This window comes from Pseudopipra pipra, chromosome 13 (assembly GCF_036250125.1).
Source record: "Pseudopipra pipra isolate bDixPip1 chromosome 13, bDixPip1.hap1, whole genome shotgun sequence".
NCBI lineage: Eukaryota > Metazoa > Chordata > Aves > Passeriformes > Pipridae > Pseudopipra > Pseudopipra pipra.
In genome coordinates, this window is record NC_087561.1 from 220,275 (window position 1) to 240,054 (window position 19,780).

General features: G+C 42.3%; 1 protein-coding gene across 8 annotated transcripts in view; it reads right to left on the reverse strand.

Moving 5' to 3' along the window:
- Nucleotides 1–15,911, reverse strand: part of ZC4H2 (zinc finger C4H2-type containing) — a 69,022-nt gene extending 53,111 nt beyond the window's left edge. Inside the window, exons 1-7 of one of the 8 annotated variants that reach the window (XR_010433933.1) lie at nt 15,331–15,879; nt 11,755–11,926; nt 10,297–10,469; nt 9,046–9,208; nt 1,762–7,932; nt 1,554–1,677; nt 971–1,090 (exon numbers count right to left, since the gene is read on the reverse strand). Coding sequence is in view for 5 of the 8 variants with exons in the window: in XM_064669475.1 (XP_064525545.1) it covers nt 7,819–7,932; nt 9,046–9,208; nt 10,297–10,469; nt 11,755–11,926; nt 15,122–15,138 (639 nt within the window). In the remaining 3 variants the exon portion in view is untranslated. The other 7 variants (XR_010433934.1, XM_064669477.1, XM_064669475.1 and 4 more) reach the window with 7 other exon arrangements.
- Nucleotides 15,912–19,780: the final 3,869 nt, after the last annotated feature.

Consider the following 19,780-nt stretch of genomic DNA (forward strand, 5'->3'; position numbering starts at 1 on the left):
AAAAACTGACCCAAACCATCCCAAAAGCTGACCCAAAACTGACCCAAATCACCCCAAAAAATGACCCCAAACTGACCCCAAAAACTGACCCAAATCATCCCAAAAACTGACCCAAAACTCTGCATTGATTTGGCATCATTTCCTCTCAAAAACAACATCTCCAATTTAGTTGATTGCTAAAGCCATCATTTTAAAATCATCTCAGGAATCAAAAGGGACTGGAAAACACACAGAAATCATTCCTGCACCCACCAAATCATTAGGAATTGGAACCCAATTCCCTCATCTCTCTCCTTGTTCTTCTTGGCTGGAAAACCTGATGATCCCCACTGGCTATTTTTAGGCTGCTTTTCTTCCACAGCTCCTTTCCTCCCGGCTGAAACCTCCTGGCATATTCAGGGCTTATCAGGATATATTTGCTGCTTCCTGAACAGGAGCACACAAAACACATTGAAGCCAAAGAGAAAATGACAAACCAGAAAAAAAAAAAAAGAGCCAAAAGAAATGCTCTGCCTGCCTTGGTACGCTCTCTGCTTGATCATTCCAAAGGAGATTCTCCACAGATCAGAAGCACTTACCAATCATTTTTCCTCTGTAACAGTTAATGAACAACTTGGGTTTCTGTTGAGGGGCTGGACATGTCCAGTGAGGGTTCAGGGTCTGGTGGGTTGTTTATGGCGGATCCTGACCGGCCCAGGCCAAACCCAACCACCCCCATTGCTGCTCCATCCCACATGGAGAATATTGATACTGTATAGAAATACTCCCCTTCCCTGCTACTCCATCCTTCTTTACACACCTGTGGAGCAGGTTTTCTCCACCCTTTGTTCCCAGCAACAGCTCTCCAGCCCAAATCCCAGCTCCCACAGACACAAACTAAACACACCTAAGGCAATGGTTCCATCAGCACCTGGAATTCCAAGCTCCCCATTCTCTGGAATGCTCATCCCAACACTCACAGCAATCTCACCTCAGCCCACAGGCTCTCTGTCCTCAGAGGCAAACACAGCCTGCTCTGGCACCATGTTTCCTCTCACTCCTGGTCTCCTGCAAACCCCCAGGGAAATCCAATCCCTCAGACCCTGCACCCCTGGACACGAGGGGAACTAGAGTTTGACCCGGATCCCAGCGCCCTGGACAAGTGTGTTCCCAGGAGCACAGGCCTGTGGCTCCATCCAGCCCATCCATCCCTCCTTTCCCCCCAGGGAGTCCCAAACCCTCCCCCAGCTCCCCTGCGTCTGTCCCCCGGCCCAGCCCAGCTCCAGGTTCTCCCCCAGCACTGTGTCAGCCCCAGCCCTGGCAGAGCTGCAAAGCTCGGCCCCCCGGGCTCCTGAACCCCCAAGCCAAGGCTCAGGCTCACCAACGGGGACCCACCTGCCCCACTCAGCACAGCCCAACCCCACAGCTCAGGGACCCCACGTGGGCTCACCTGGCCCTTTGCCCCTTCCTCTCCACCCTTTCCAGCACGGCAAGGACCAGCCTGCAGTGGGAAACAGAGCCCAGAGAGCAAATGCCAACAGCCAGGAGGAGAGAAACGTGTCCCTCTGACTTACCCCACCCCACGGGCAGCACCAGGTGCCCCCAGCACCGGTCGGTGGGGCTGGAGCCTTTTGCTTTGGCTGCTCACACCCCAACACATTTGGCATTGCTGGACCCAAGTCAATGATTTTCCCTGTCCTGAAAGAGAGGAGAACAAGAAAATTAAGTGCACTGGGGAAGTAAAAGTCTCTTGGCTTTCACTCTTCTCTTCTGATTACTCACTACAGGCGTTTCTTCCCTAAAACCTGCTCTTACCCCCACCGCCACTGCCCCGCCCGGCGGCCCCGAGCGCTCCAGGCCCGGCCCGGCCAACGCCTCGCTCTGCGCAGGCGCCGCTTCCCAGCCCGCCCCGACCGCCGGGCCCTGCCTCGCAGTCGCCGCCTGGCGGACACGGCCGGGAGCGGCACTGCAGCCGCGCCCCCCCACACTCACCCCCAAGGATCTCAGGGACTCCCGGAGCGCAGATTGGCAAAAATAAACGTCCTGCAAGACCGACGTCGCCTTTCAGAAGTATTTCCTTCATTTTTAAGAACGATAAAGTGCCAAATCAACAATAAACGTTATTTCATCCCTTTGCCAATAATAACCGTGCAGCTTGCCTTCCTTTCTGAGCTGACAGCAGACAGCTTGGATGCCCTGATGGAAACATTAGACAACACTCTCCAACGTTTCTTAAAACCTCCTTAATCTTTCCTGTGGTAAAACCCACCCTTGTCATTTGATCGAGAAATACCAAGGCAAATCAAAGAAACCCCACCACCTGACACAGGTCACAAGACTCCAAGCCACAGGAGGAAAGCTAACAAACAGGTGAAGTTTCAAGGTTTATTGGATTCAGTTATTGTTACACAGCCAGGACAGTTTTGTCTCAGTGATAAATATATGAAAGTGTCAATTAAAAGAGAGTGAAGAACAAAGAATTAGGCAATGGGACAAAATAAGTAAAAAAACTCAAGTACTGCAAAACACTGAAGATCTTTACTGGGTCACAAGTAAGTAGATATCACTGATCTTCCGGGTTTTTTACTGTTTTGGGGAAGAGAGGGAAGTTAGGAGTAAGGTCAGTGAAGGCTGAAAAGCACAATAGAAATTTTTAAGTAGTGGTTTTAAGGGTGAGACAAGCTTTGGGGCTTTGTTGTTTTGTTTTGTTTTGTTTTGTTTTTTTCCTTAAATTATTAGATGATTTTTAATGCTACACTTCAATATTAGATTGTGGAAGATCCAGGGTTTTGCAGCTCATTTTATGGCAGGATCGTGCTAAGCTTGGGCAAATATGACTGAAGCTGATGTCAGTTATAGGGAATACTTCAGAGTTAGTTCTTAGGAAGCTATGAATGTGTATTAGCTTTGTGACTACTGTTCTAAGTAATGTTACAGCTGGGATTAGGATTAAGGAATGAAAAAAGCATCTGGATGAACAGAAATTATTGAGGGATGTTTCAAAATCTGAACAATTCAGATTGCTAAATAAAATGAACAGAAGCCAAAATTATTTGTTTTGTCTTGGAATAACTATGGTACAAGGAAAGATTAGGGTAGTTGTTAGATTTTGTGGTTTATCTGTATTTGAAGACATTACCTATGGAAAAAAAAATCATGCTTCCTTTATTTAACCAATCTCAGGTTCTGAGCTCTGTGAGGTCTGGGATAGACATTCTTCTCTGAATCCAGCTATGCCAATGGATTACATTTTTTCTCAAAACTGTTTTCATTCCCATGCAGTAGGTTACCTCCTTTGCTAGCAGTGTACAGCCTATGTGGGCATTCCTGAGAGAGTTGGATTAAGGAGTGCTCACCAGTCTGATGAGAGAAGCAACTTCTAGCAAGCACTGGTAGATATAATCTAATGACAAAGCAGGACTCTTGAGAAGACAGCTATCCTCTGCTTTAAGTTGGAGAGGGAATCATATTTATTGCTACTTTCAATTTAACTTTAGAAGGCAGAACTGAGAAGTTTGGCTATGTTAAAACCTGTTGTACTATCTCCTTTTCCTTTCTGTTTTCTAAAGCTGATTAGAAGGGATCTTTCTTTCTGCATATTTATGTCCACAAAGTTTCTGTAAAGGTATAACAGAATTGTGGCTAATTGCATCCTGTAAAATTAAGACAGCTGAGTCTTACCATTTGGGAGATGGCTGCTTCTTGGTAGCATAAGAAAATAACAGATGTGCAGGAAGAAAGCATGACATGAAACAAACATTTATTAAAATGGACTGTACAGACAAATTAAACAGTTACTCCCACAAGGCACAGGAGTAAAATATTTAAAACACAGAAACCAATGAAAACACCAGATATTGCTAAAACATATAAATTCTAAAATGTAAACCTATGCTGGAGAAATTTGAAAACTGCAAAATAAAGGAATAAAGCACTTTACTTAAAGTGCTAGTGAAGTCTTACTTTTTCTAATAGCATGCTGTTTAGATAATACATCCATGTCTATTCTTTCAAATTTAGTTTCTGTAACTTGAAGCCACTGTCAGGTGAGGTCAGGTCCTGTTTAGAAAGTGAAAGTGGAATTCAGGAAGTGCAAGTATTAAAATTTGCCTTATATTTTCTCTATAGTTAGTGGGGTCCTTGGCACCAAAGTTTAAAAAACTGATGTATCCCAGCTTGGGTATGAAAATTTCCGTAACAAAGTATTTAGACACAGTACAGCATTCACATCCTATTACCATGAGCTCAAAGTGGTGGCAGGGTGAAAGCCTTGGGGTTTTTTTGGGTTTTATTTTGTTGTTTTGTTTGGGGGGGTTTTGTGGTGTCTGGTTGCAGAACAACAGGACTATCATTTGAGGCAAGTGAGGAATCAGGAGGAGATCCTGGAAAACCATCTGTACCAGGAGGATCCAGTTATTTTAAAAAGGAATGACAAAGACAGGGTTAAACCAGATTTTAGTAAATATAAAAGTCTTGCAAGCTTTGTGGAAGGTGTCATTGTGACTATTAAGAGAATGGAACCCAAGTTAGAATAAATTTAAGCCAAGCAAAGAAGTATCCACAAAGACCTTAGCTACAAAAGAAGAGCAAAAAAATCCATGGAGCAAAAATGCAGTAGACTTGTGGTGAGAACTGTACTTCAGACAGCTTCCTCCTCTGTCTAAAAAAGAAGAAATCAATATTTCATAATTATTCCTCTAGTCTCTGGAGAAATTTGCCTGGGAGAAAAGAGCCCAGGGCTGTCACAAGAAGAGCTCTTCACTTAAACTTCTGTCATTATTCTGTGAGAGAAAAGAATACTCCTGCCTTATGAAAGACACTACCTCCCTCCCTGCTCCCACCCCCATGATCCCTTAATACATAATACATATTCTGTCTCCTTGAAATAGTTAGGGTCATCTCACATTTGAAGGGACCCATAAGGATCATCAAGTCCAATCCCCCACTCCTTGCAGGACTACCTGGCATTAAACTCTATGATTAAGAGTGTCATCCACGTGCTCCTTGAACTCTGACAGGCTTGGTGCCTTGACCACTTCCCTGGGTTGCTGTACCAGGGACCAACCACTCTCCCAAAGAAGAGCCTTTTCCTAATGTCCAATCTGAACTTCCCCTAATGCAGCTTCACTCTATTTCCTCATGTCCTGTGGCTGGTCATCAGAAGGTGGAGATCAGCACCTCCTCCTCTGCTTCCCCCTTGAGGAACCTGTAGGCTGTGATGAGCACACCCCCCAGGCTTCTCTGCTCAAAACTGAACCAGCCAAGTGACTTGAGCCGCTCCTCAGAGGTCTTGTCCTTGAGACCTTTTGCAATCTTGGTCACCCTCCTCCTCTGGAACACTATAATAGTCTGATGTTCTTCTTGCACTGAGGCATCCAAAACTGCACACAGCACTCAAGGCCTCACCAGTGCAGCGTAGAGTGAGACAATCAGCTCTCTCAACCAGCTGGCGATGCTGGCCTGATGCACCCCAGGACACAGCTGGCCCTTCTGGCTGCCAGGGCACTGCTGACTCATCTTCAGTTATGCTCGTTTTCAGCAATGCATGCTACTCATATGGCAGAACTTTGTAAAGGATGTGCAAACAAATCTGTAAATACTAGTACATGATTGATGCAAACACAGTACTTTTTTTAAAAAAAAAAAACCTAACCTTCTTAAACACAAAAGCACAAGAGACTAGTTTAAAAAAGTAAAAATACAAAACTGTTGTACTAAATCAGTTAAGTGGTGCATCCTTAAGCATACTTCAGTTTAGAGATCCCCCAAGAAAGAAAGAACCTGGTAAATTAACAGTGAAGTGAGACAACCATGACTAACCCTATCTATTTCAGAACTCTAAGTTGAAATTACTACAAATCAATCCTTCTATTCACACTACTTCATTGCAGACCATTTGCCTGCTCCATTGTCACTACTTCTTAAATTTACGTACAACTACCATCAAAGTATGCTGCTCTCATGCATGTACTTTGGGGGAGTCCACGTACTTTTATCTTAGTGTACGCTTTCCCTTCAACTTGCTAGGAACTGCTCTGAACAGGGCACACAGCATGTGACAACTGACACTCAACAGCAGAATCCACTATCTGTGCTACAAGATATGCATAATGCATTACTGCCATTTGGAGCATGGAGTCAGACTATCTTCCATTATTGCTATCTCAGAGAGACCAAATCCCAGTAATTCAGCTAGCAGAATCTGCTCTTCACATAATTTCAGGGGCACACGGTCCACATTCTGTCTCTGCTGTTGACAGATGTTCATATGGCTATGAAACATTAAAATGAGAGAATACCTCATGAACTTGGCATAAGTTACAGGACTATATTCAATAAATCACTCCTGTACTTTGTGGCAGACTTGGGAAATTAATGATGGCATATGTGATTTGGCCAGCAAAAATGCATTATGTGGATTTATTACAGTTGCCAGTGCCCTGTTCTTCCTGTTTAACAAGCCAAATTTTCAATATAACCACTCTAGCATAATAGTAGAGAAGAACTTGAGCTAAAGAGAGAAGAATGTGAACAAGCAGTTCCTGCTTCCTGAAGTTAGTGAAAAGAATATTTAATACTCAAGATTTAGACAACGAAGGCAGTGACAAAACTGGGACTGGAAATGAGTAAATTTTAAGCCCTGTTTCTGTAAGGGGGTCACTGTCATCCTCCCCAGTTCCCCTGGAGGAACTGTTGTTACATTGGGTGAAACAAAGTGAAGACATGGATCCAGGGAGGGGTCTACTCTAGATGCCTTAGTCAGGGTTCTTTTGGCACACAGAGAGCAGGAAAAACACTGGCTTGAAGTAAAGCTTACTTGCAAATGACTATTAAAAGACACAAAAATAGAAAGTTTTGGTTAAGGGAGGATGACAACACCAAAGCCCAGTGGTTCTGCTGAAATACATAATTTTTAGTTGACACTGTTCCTCGTGCATGTTACTGAACTTTCCTATGCTCCTGTGGAGGATAAGTCTGCCAGGGGAGATTTTGGCTGTAGAAGCCAGGAAGACAGCAGAATGGCTGATGCTGCAGTCTATGCACACAGAGATCTGGGATATTTCATGCATGTTCCCTAGAGAACCACAATGTGCAGGTTGGCCATAGAGCCCAGGAGGACCTCTAATACAGTTCACTTGAGCCTTGTTCTTAAGTCAGTCGGTCTTTTGACTGCTGAAAAATCACATAATTTTTCGAAATTCATACACAGCCATCAACTTTCCAAGTTTCAAGTCCAGTTTCAGGGATTGGTACAATCAAACTCCAGTAAATCAAAATTCATGTGTGTCCTTAATGCACTGATTTTCTGTATAACCTATCTTGTTTTCCCTAAACGTTTCCTGTATAAAAGAGTTCTACTGGCTACACAAACCTATGCAGTCTTACCAGCCTGGAAAACAAATTGTTTGTTTTTCAGTGAAACAAACAGACTGCCATTTCAGCACTTCAAATAGTCTCCTGTTATCAGGAGAAAACAGAAAAGAAATTTTAGTAACATCTGGTTTTTAAAGAGAGAACATAAAAGCATTTGTGGTCATCACATTTGGCCAACAGAAATAGCCTGACTTGCACAAAGAATTTCAGTTTGTTTAGGAGTCCAAAAGATGGAACAACTGAAATGTTAAACTGTAGCACCAGTAATACTTACTTTCCTAAAACCAAACCCTAAGGACCGGAAGGAACTTAAGACAGAACAGGAACATTGTGCTTATATTGCATTAAATAGAAGACAATAAGACGGTCACACTTGAATCTGCACTTCAGTAAAGTCTGGGCACATTTGCAGTTCTACTGGAAGATTACTGGAACAGGTCACACAGCTTGGCAATCTTCTCCATTTCATTCGTCCTGTTTCCTCTTGGGCTTTTTGGGATTCCGGGATCGACTCTTTGCTTTGCAGAGTGGACATATGGGCGCATTCCGATGAATTTGTTGGTGGCACGATAAACATGCCTGAAATGCAACATTGCAGGCTCTTGTTACAAACATTTAAGCGGCGTTGTTACATGAGTTATTGAGTACCATATTCTAAGTTACAGTACAGGCAAAAATAAGTCTTCTTGCCTTCAAAGGCAAACCACTGCTACATTCTATACAATCTAGGTACCTGGATTGTACAGTAATTTCAAGCCAAATGAAAAATTAGAGTATTTAATTGAATTAAAACTACAATTCCGCAGACATGTGGTTCATACATCTATCAGTAAATTCTATTTTGTGTTAAATGTTCCAATGAGGTGTTTACATGCATAATAGCTCATTGAGTCAGAGAAGTTACAGTGAAGGTTAATTGTGATGTCATAGAATTTCAGGCAGGAGCAAGTGATAAGATGAATTCCACCTATTTAACACAAGGTACAGAACTCTGCCTTTTTGCTCCATACTAAGCCCTTTAATTTCCATTTGACTGAAGCATACTACTTGCAGAAAAGCTTTTCAATTGCCTAGCTACAGATAGTAAGTATATAACTATGGAACGTATCTACATCACTTTGCCTACTTAGTCAGTGACTCTTTGAAACCTTGGCAGGATGAGTACCTCTATGGAATTACTTAGCTCTTCTTACTACAGAAGGAGCAGAGTAAAACTGTCACTTGAGTGCCTGTGGTTAGTTTAAGTTAATATCAGTGTTAGTCTTGAAGATACCAAGTGCAGAAACAATCATCTTTTCTGGTAATATATACCATCAGTAATTTCCCTCATAAAATATCTGCATTGCTTCTAATATGACTCTGTATGGCATTAACTAACAGCTACTTGTTTTCCTCTTGCCAAGCTTTTTTTTTCTTTCTTACATGACTTTCTCCCACGTGAAACACAAGAGGAGTGGGAATTGCCTAACATCTCTGCTGATGGAGACTCCTAAGTCATAAAAGATTCTTGTCCTTAACCCTGGATGACTGATGCTACTACTTTAAGTCTAATGGTTGTTCTTCATTTGAACCACTGCAGGGGGAATCAGAATCAAAACACATAACTTTTCCTTTTTGCAAATACCAATCAACTTCATAAACATAATGTGTTCCAATGGCAAAACAGAAAACCCAGCACATTTGTCTCCTGACCTTCATTGGAGGTGGCTGTTGTCTGAAAGTTGCTGTCTGTCTGGTATCTTGTTTTCTAGCCACTTGCAGCTGTTGGGCAGCTGCTGCAGCTGCAGCCAGAGACTCTGGGATGGGAGGCTCCTGTGGCTCTGTCTGCCATTCTGCCTTCTGCTTTTCAAAGTAGCTATACGGAAGAATAACAAAGAAAAAATGTAACCACCTTCTGGGCTATTTCATTAGTCTGTAAAGGATATTTTGTGTTAAAATACAATGGATCACATTTCCCTGTGATGTTCCTCCGGAGTCAAATTGCCTACACTTAGGACTAGTTCATAAATAGAGTTGGTAGTATTTTTCTCTGCATTTGTACACTTCAGCCAGATTCCAGATTGTCAGCTTCTAAGGTACCTTGACGTACAACTGGATATAAATCTAATCCAATCAAAAACAGACAATACATATATTTAACAGCTTCAGATGCAAATCTGTCAAAGAGTTTTTCTGTTTAATTCTGTTAAAATGAATAACTTTTGTAGGCAGTAAATAAATAGATTCTTTGTAGTGTCAAGGTGTTTGGAATGTAAAACAACATTTCTAAAGAAATACAAAGGAAATCTTGAAAACTGTGTGCCTGTGAAAATTATTTTAATTATGCTGGGCATTAAGAGAAATATAAGCTTCTTAAAACATCCCTTGCATTTAAAACTGATCTGTTAAACAAAGGACATTGTTCTTTGAACAGTAGCTAATTCTGTCACTCTCCCCCACCTAGTTTATACTTTTCCACAGCTTGGATAAACTTACTTGTTGACAGTCTTAGGGTTAGGGTTAAATGCCACTGCCCTGAGCAGGCAGCAAAAAGTAAAATTCTGACAGCAGCACAAACTAACTGAAGAATACTTGTTTTTTATCCTTCTCTTGTATTGCCTCCTACTATTGCTTGCTAAACAAGTAATTTTCAGGAGAAAAAAAAAAAGTTGCTAGAAAATGCAACATGTAGTATAAAAATCTAGACAGCCAACCACCCCTGAATTTGTTCATGTCATACGTAGACTTTGCAGCTTGAAATAATCTAAATTTACCTTGCAACAAGTTCAGACTGAATGTTATCAAATACATGTCTTCGCACATTCCTTTTTTGTAAACTCTTTTGTTTTTCATGCTTACCTCTTGAGTTCTTTTTTCCACCTACCAACAAAAGTAAAATGAGAAAATGACCAGTAGAATTGAGAGAAAGCATAAAGCCAGATAATGTTTACTTTGGAGACTTACTCAAGGGACAGTTTCTCCTCCTCCTCACATAGATCTGGCAGCCTCTGCAATCCCAGAGTCATTCGCAAAGCATCTACATGCTCCTTTAGGGGCTTGTATTCCTCATGCAGGCGACGAGTAGATTCCAAGAGCTTGTTAAGATCATTCTCAGACTGCTTGATAGTATTCTCCATCTGAAACAGGAGGATGGGCATGCTTGTAAAGAACTGTCCCTCTCTGATTGAGCAAGAGACTATCAGAAAGAAGAGATTTTTTTTTAACGCAAGCTGGAAGAGATTGGAGACAATGCAATAGTAGAACAAACAGTTAAGGTATTGGGAGGACGAAAATTGGGCAAGGAAGAAGCAACAGAAAGTGACATACGAGATGCATTTTCATTTAAAAAAGATGCACTCAACCTATATGACCTTCTGAACAAAGAGGCAGCAGGTAGACAGGCTACAGATAAAGTCGGCAAGTGAGGACTGACAGAAAACTCTCAGCAGACATTAAAAAAGAAATTAAGGTAGAACAAAACTAATTTTCTGTGTTTCTAAGATATCTGAACACCAACTGTCAGAAGTTAACAAACAAACAAGGAAAGGTTCCTGTTTTTCTTACTGCAGTAAATGGGAAAAGCAGCAGAGAAAAAGACAATCTGACTGGAAAAAGAAGGGAGGATGAAACAGAGGTTGAGATTATGCAGCTGGATAGAGGAATGGACATTTCAAGAGATAAAGAAATGCAGTCTGCACATCCAGTATATAGCTTGTACTTGTTTACAATGTGGGAGCTGTTTTGCTCTGGTGCAAAGCAGAGATATCTTCAGAGCTAGAAAGCACTAAGCAATCATGCAAGTCACCTAACATGACATAAAAAATGCACATTCAAAAAGATATTCCCTATTTAGCCCCTCTAATTGGCTCATCTTCCCTGTTTATAAATTGTTTTTCTCTTCTTTGTATTAATTCCCTTCAGGCTGGTGCTTCTTGTTGTTTGGTGGTTCCACTCAGTGATGAAGGTCAGTTCTTACTAAGAACTTAACAAATACCATGCATTTTCTCAAAATCTTTCTTCCCAAAACCTCCAGTCAAAAGTCCCACCTAGCTGCTAAAGTTTCTCTGTTTCTGGGTGCTCAATGAGAAAAGTCTAACAGGAAGAACAGTTTTCTGTGGGACTGCTGGAGTGATGTTATTGTGGATACTGGTAAAGTCATAGCCACAATAGGCTTGGTTATCTTTCCTCTTGGTGCAAGTGCTTACTATGCCAACATTACAAAATATCCTGCCCAATACAGGAAAAAAACAATTACCCTGCAGTAAATTTACTTTGCACTCTGTAGGATCCTAGGATGATGTTGTAAAGTCCAGATTATTGAACCAGTGATAGTTCACTGATGTGCACAATTCCACAGCCTGTGGAATGATTCATATGCCACTGTGTCTTAGTCAGACTGTCTGCAGCTGGAGTGTTGCATACCACATTAATATCAGCGTGGATCAGTCGCAGCTCCTCCACATGGGCCATCTTCTCTTGCAGCAGCAGGTCCATTTCCTGTTTATATTCCTTCAGGTGCCTCTCCTCAGACTCCAGGGCTTCAAATTCTGCTTTCAGTCGTGCCTTTATCTTTTCCATCTGCAAAGTCTTATTCCTGAATCCCAGTGGTAATTAAAAATAGAGAGACAACAGTAAGTCACTGAAATATATTTTTGTGAGGTGTCACTTTATATGTGATTAGATAGATGGAAGAAGGCAATAGCAGCAACAGACAAGGGTGAAACTAAATATGTCTGAGAAAGGTGAGGTACAACGAGAGTACTGAATTCTAATCCCAGCTCTTTTGCTGAGCTTTTCAATGCTATGAGAATTATTGTACTGAATTATGAAATTAATAGAACGTTGTCAGATTTTAACAGTTACTGTAGATTCAGAGAGTTTGTACCAATAGAATTCTACTGCATCAGTTGACCCTAGTTCCAAAATAGAGAAATGCAGAAAATCTAGGTTTAGCACAGGATTCTGAGAAATGTAAAATGAACTGTAGATAGAATTCAAGTATGTTGCTACAACATTGTATTATTTAATGTCATTGGAGTTGCTGCGTCATTTACTACACAATGACATATACGAGTCTGAATGTAAATATTGAACTTAAACCAGTAAAAAGAGATCTTCTCTACCCTCCACTTTACATGTGGCAGTATCCCACTAACCTAACATCTACTCCTCTTTTCATCAAATCTCATTGTTCTCATTTATTTAAAACACTTATTTAGTAACGGCAGCTTTGATTACTGAAACTGGGAGTATTTGTCCTCAATTTATTTCCTGTTTCCTCTCCTGTATTTATTACATGTGTTCACCTAAAGACAATGGAAATAGATCTATTTCCTCACTATTACTAGTCACTGGTGCCATGCTCTGCCAGATTGCTACAACAAATGAGTTGCAGGGGCTTGTTTCAGTCCAAATTATTAGCTTTTGACATTAGGAAAGAAAAAGTGCACACAAATTACAAATCTTCCTGTTAGCATCAGGCAACATGCAGTAATTTTAAAAACAGGAATCATAAGTGTGATCTCTAGACTGCCTAATGAATTTTGCCCTCATATTTTTTCCCTTCTATTTAAGTTCTTATACTGCATTAATGACAGTAGTCACTAAGTGTGTCCCAATAGGGCATTAAACAGTGAAACTAGCATCTCCCATCGATATATTCATTCTCATTCTCTTTTAGCTCCTCCCAGCCAGAACACTGAGTCTTTAGGCATTTGCTTAATTTTATGACTGGGCTTATTTCTGTGGAAGTATTTAATGCATAAAAATAAGCATGTGCATATATGTTTGGATTGTGGGCATGAAACACATTTACTGAAAACAGTATTCCCTTGACTACAAATTATATGTATTTATCTACAGATACAGATATAGATATAGGTCTTCAAAATCAGATCTCAGATTCAAAATCAGATTCCTGAATCCCTTCAAAAACCCAGCTAAGCTGCCTTTAATAAGAGATCAATGTGCCTAGGAATGGACGACTTTGATTTTGATTGTAAAGACTTTTTTTTCTCTGTATGTAGAATACATGGAAAGCAGAACAAAATAAAGTCTGCTAAATCTATCAAAGGTGAGTTGGTAAACATAAGAAATTCTCATGTTTATTCTGAAGAAAATTCTTCGCAGAACGCAAGCTCCTTTTAAAAGATTTGGGGATGAATAAATAGGTTACTTGGATCAGATTTTGTTAAAGTTGACTCAAAATAGACATCAATATTGCAAGTAGGCTTGACCTTCTGATGTTGATTTTTTTTTTAATTTAACATCCATTCAAGCAACTTTCTTGATACTTCCATGTACACTTAAGCTAGTAACATCACCTTTACACTACCTTATGCCACAAAGTAATAACAAAAATCTGTTAACTGCAGTTTACATATCACCTTTGAATATACCATCAGAAAACTGAGTGCACTGTGAATTTCCAAATACAGGATACCACTCTGAAAAAAATAATTTAAATGAAGTGTTACAATAATTGGACCACAAACTGTAGCAGGCCATACCTAGATCAGTATTTTAAAACAGAGCCTGCCTAACAGTTGAGTAGAAAAGCATTCTTCTTAGACTGTAAAGTATTTGTTGTCTTTCTACAAATAGTTTGGGGATTCTAGACAAATATTTTTACCTGATCTTTGTTCACCTTTGTGGTATTGCGTAAAGAAGGCTGAGGCCTACACTTTAATTCACTTTTTCCATGCGTAAAGTGTGCTTCTTAGAGATGCTGTTACCAGCCAGAAGTCTCTGTGACCACCTGCACATACTGCCAGTGGTAACGCCTTCATCCCCAGCCCTCTCTCCTCTCTCCCTGATAGCCCCTCTCCAATCGTAATGTCCTAAAACACTTCTCATGGCCCCAAGGTTACCCACAGTCGGCATGCCTTCCACCCCCCAGCTGCTTTCAAAATCACTGTCCTCTGTAGTGTGTTTTGGCTTTTGGATGCATGAATTTCCACTAAATATCGGCAACTCAGGCCTAATCCTCAAAATCTGTGCCCTTAGCCAAAGAGTGGCAATGCCCTACCTAAAGCTATGAAAAATGTCCCCGATGCGGGAACGTGTGGTACCATGCCTGGCTGTTTAGGAGCCCCCTCTTCCACAGCATCCTGTGACTCCCCCTGCGAACGACGCTATATACAAATTCCTGGTGTATCGCCTTGCACGAACCGCAGAGCGAGGCAACTCCGGCCCAGTGGCAGGAGGGAACGGCAGAAAGGCCTCGGTCCGCTGCGTCCCCATCCCCAGCGCCCGGGGCGGCGGCCAAAAGCAGCAGGTAGGGAGATCTCCCGGCCGCCTCCACGCCCTCGGGCGAGCGGGAGCGCAAGGCAGGGCAGAGAGAAGCCGCCAAGGTTCAGCTGCTCCCTCTCGTCTCCGGCACGGATCCCTCGCACGGATGCCCGGCGGGCAGAGCTGGCCCTGGCATCGCCCGCCGGGGGGATGAGCGGCTGCCCCGCTCGGGGGGCTCCGCCGGTGGCCGCAGCGCTGCCCGGCCCGGCCCGGCCCTGCCCAAAGGCACGTCCGCCCTCGGCTTTCCATGTCAGACTCTGCGTTCCGAGCCATGCCCTACCTTTCGCAGCCCGTCAAGGCTCCTGCCCGGGCGTCCGGGCAAAATAAGAGATTCAAGACAGAGCCTCAGGAATATTAAATAATAAGTCAAAGAACTTAAAAACAAACAAATCACCACAACACCCGAGACCCCCCAGCTGCGTTAGGGCTGCTCCGTCCTTCCCATCACTCCGCCTCCTTATCACTCAGGGAAATTTCTCTGGAAATGCACGACCGTTACCGTCCTTCACTACGCATTCCAGCGTTAATCACCAGCAGCAGATGCTCCTTCCCTGCTTAGAAAAATGTATTTTGAGCCCTCATCGTAAACCCAGCGGTAGTTTTCTTTCCCCCAGTAGCACAATAGCTAGTTTCAGATTGATGCATGTCCTCCGCTCCCCCGAGGAAAAAGCTGCTTCATGTAACTGATGAGGCACAAAGCAAACATACCTGATCTCCTTAATGCTCTCGAGTTTGCACATTATTTCTTGCTCATCTGCCATGCTTTTCACTCCCGATTTAAATCTCTTATAAAACGTAAAAAACGCCAAGGGAAAATTAAAAAAAAAAAATTAAAAAAAAAAAAAGAAGAAAAAACATACAATAGACACAATGTGGTCACCCCCTCCTCGCATATGGGCTCTGAGCCTGTGCAGGAGACTCTAGCGGGAGATATGGGAATTAGAGTCCAGCTTCCTATTGCTGCCGAGGCAAAGAGCCTGCAGAGAGACTACAACACCCACAAGGCAGAGCAGAGCCTGCCTGCCCTTCTTCCTGCAACTACATTTTAAATCGATTTGTCAAACTTCATTATGTTAAAGGTTGTTAGGAGTGCAAAAAGAGGAGAAGGCTTCCTTCTGAGATCTGTGCAATGTTTAGCTTTTCATTAAAATAGGCACTAAAAGACTGTTGAATGGGTTCATGATTTTGATTAAAAACTTGGACGCAAAGGTAAGCTGTAGTCATAATTACTATCATGCTATCATGCTGTTTTGTATTGGACACTCTCAGTGATGCAACTGTTTGGAGTTCAGAAAGTACAGATTTTGTTCTTTAGGTTTTTCTTTCTTTTTCTGCAACTGTACATAGTACTTGTAATTATTAAAAAAAAACCAACAAAAAAACCCAAACCAAATCAAAACAAAATGGAAAAAAACCCTAAACAGACCTAATGCAAATAAAACTCTTAGATTGGAGAAAGTGACTATTTGTCTTTCTACAGTCTACAGACATTCTAGCTAAGAATAACAGAGCACTTTATAGAGCTTGCTGAATAGACCTTCAGTCTTTCCTTAGCCAGGTAATTATTCCTCTTTGCCTTCTGTAACGTACTAAGCACTGCGTTTTAAATTATGAAGGTAACAGTTGTATCTCTATGCTTTGAAAGGTCTCTTCCAGGATCTGTCCTAAGAGATCCATGGTGTAAATTCACAATCATGACCTGTATGTCCAAGCATTTAATCTGGGGTTTCCCAGCTCTCATGGTCATGCTGGGCTGAAGCATCAGCACATTAGAATGAATGTTAAGCTCAAGGTCTCGACAATCTGTAGGGAAACTGGATTCTGCAAACATAAACTTGTGTGCTACAAATGTATAAGCAGCAGTACCATAGTCTTAGCAAATATATCAGACCACTCATCAGTCAGTAGCATGAGGCTGATGAGAACAGGGTAATTTTTCTGAAATATATTACAGAAATGCTATATGGAAGGCACTGGAAATATTTAACTTCTACTCAGCACTGATCAAACTTGCTGGTGTCTCGTCTGAGGCTCTGAAAAGGAAGTGAAAAATTAAAATGGACAGAATGCAAAGGAGAGCAATGAAAATGATAAGATTTTTGGGGAACACAAAAGATGGCTGAATACAAGACAGTATGGACATATTTACATGGCAAGTGGTAGCTGTGCTTGAGTTAGGGCTTCCAGTCACAGAGCTGAATGTCCTGAGCCAATTGCTTCTACAGTTGCAGACTAAGGGCAAGTGGTCTCCCTCATGTATGAATACCTGTGCCCAGAAAGCCAGCAAACTAGAGGATGAAAAAACGAGGAGTTCTTTTCTTCATTATTTAAGGACTTTGGCCTATGTTGTTGTGTTTTTCAGTTAAAGGAAGATGAAGGAAAATGGTGATAGGCATCAGCACCCTCTTCATCATGCCACAGTTTTTGTAAAGAAATCAGAACTTAAAAAGCCTGATCCTCATATGAGTCAATTGCAAACTCTTGCTGCCTTAAAAATTGAAGACTGTCAGATTGAGCCCTAAGTGAGCTGTGTGCTCAGAGGGGACAGGCTTCTTCAATGCATGACTTAAACAGATGAACTAATTAGTTTGAGGGGGTAGAAGACAAGTTAGCTATAGTCAGTCAGTGAATCTTGATGCTAAGACAGTGAGGGAATGAGAGCGGGTAGGGTGAGGACATGAGAGGGAGAGAAGGAAAATGCCCTTGAACAGGAGGGCAGCCTACTTTTGCACTGTTTATCCTATTTTTTAATTTCTGGTTTTACAGGCTAAACTAAAATGTTGAGGACAGAAAATGAAAATGCAAATTCAATTTGTTACTTTACTCTGCTTTGAATGACATAAAGAAAACCACTCCATGGTGTTATACCTTAGCTGGAAGTTGTTAGGAAGTAAACCTACCCACAAGCATTAACAATTATTTTTCTATCCATGTTTAAAAAAAGGACAGAAAAATATTACATCTCCATATTTCAAAGTGGTCACAAAGTTTGATACTTGCAATTCAAGCACATACAAATTGGTAGCATTCAACTTGTGCCTCATGGCTTCGGTCAAGTGTTTTAATGTCTGTGTTTCAATTTTCCTTGTATACAAGTGGGTCTGAGAGTTCTTTACATGATCCAAAATCACCGCACTGATGTGTATTGTCTATTCTGCTGCTATTTATAAACTTTGGTATGTGTGATCCAAATAAGGATCAGTTTTTCTCAGCACACAGATTAGATTTTTCAAAGAAAGCTTCAGATTTAAGCACAAAAATGAAAAAAATATTGAAAAAATATTTCACATGATCCTGAAAAATTCAACCTTGTTTCTATTTGATCTTTTCTAAACCAACAGGTAACAAGCGGATAAATTTCAAAACAAGTTGCAGTATTATGCAGAATGAAATTAATGCTAGAATACTACCTTACTTCATTGAGCACAGGATTGCATTTTTGTACATAAAAAAACTAGCTGCTTCCATTTAACAGTCTTACATCAGTCCACACACTTCATCATTGTGACAACAAATCTAGTGCAGAACAATTCCAACTGCAAGAATGATTTTTTTTCCCGCCTAGGTAATCACCCTAGCTACAGCAATCAATTCTACAAGTCTGGATGGCAATGTAGGTCCCTTCTACTTGAGCTATTAATATTCTAACCAAATTTTTAAAAATTGTGCTACATGTTTTATGCAACAAACAGCATTTAAAGAAGTATTAAAGATTAAAGACCAATGGAGAAGATTCTCCAGTAAAACATACAACAGAACTGAACTTTGGCTAATATACGGCTGGGTTAGGTACAAGTCACCACCATGAGCAGAATGTGTAGCAGTGTTGTCAAACCTAAACATCAAAGAATGGATGAGTCAAAATGGTGCATCCCAAGTTGTGAAATCTGCTTTAAATTCCTGAGTTTTTAAAAAGGAAATAAATTCTTTCTGTATATCATTGGGTTTTTGAGCTTTCAAAATGTACTCCTCACAGTTGCCAGATTTTTTTCCTGCAAGTGGGCTATCCCAATTGTACTGGTCCAGTTCATATTTTAAAGGAAAGCTGATACTGGTTTCAGGACGCTTTGGGAAGCTGAAGGTAGTCACCAGCAACACTGAAACTGATAGGAGGCAACTACATGCTAGCCCTGAGATCTGCAGAGCATCTACTCTTGAAATGTCAGTGTTTCATGCAAATGCTGAAGCACTCATTTAGATCCTACAGAACTAAAGGTCTAAGTACCTGCATATGTTAACCCTGGCTTATTCCAAAACTAGGCCTAAATATATCTGCATTTAGTCATATCCTTTATTTCATCCTCCCTCCCCATTCCCATGACCTGCAAAACTGGAAAAAGACAGTGTTTTTATAGAACACCTGCCATCCTCTCTGTAAGCCGCCTCATCTTGTTTCAGCCAGGAGGTCAGATGTCCGTAGGGGACAACGCCAAGGGAGATGTCTCCCTTCCCATTCTCTTCCGAAACCCGAGCCCACATCCCCCTCGCGGCTGGCTCCCACCACACGACAACCCCCAGCAATCAGCCGGTGGTGTCCGGCGGGAGCACGAGCTGTCGCTGTCCCTCTCTCCGTCCCCTTTCCTATACCTGCACCCTCCCGTTCCCTTTCCCAGCCCTGCATCCCCCCGTTCCCTTTCCCAGCCCTGCATCCTCCCGTTCCCTTTCCCAGCCCTGCATCCCCCCGTTCCCTTTCCCAGCCCTGCATCCTCCCGTTCCCTTTCCCAGCCCTGCATCCCCCCGTTCCCTTTCCCAGCCCTGCACCCCCCCGTTCCCTTTCCCAGCCCTGCACCCCCCCGTTCCCTTTCCCAGCCCTGCATCCTCCCGTTCCCTTTCCCAGCCCTGCATCCTCCCGTTCCCTTTCCCAGCCCTGCATCCTCCCGTTCCCTTTCCCAGCCCTGCATCCCCCCGTTCCCTTTCCCAGCCCTGCATCCCCCCGTTCCCTTTCCCAGCCCTGCATCCCCCCGTTCCCTTTCCCAGCCCTGCATCCCCCCGTTCCCTTTCCCAGCCCTGCACCCCCCCGTTCCCTTTCCCAGCCCTGCATCCCCCCGTTCCCTTTCCCAGCCCTGCATCCCCCCGTTCCCTTTCCCAGCCCTGCATCCTCCCGTTCCCTTTCCCAGCCCTGCATCCTCCCGTTCCCTTTCCCAGCCCTGCATCCCCC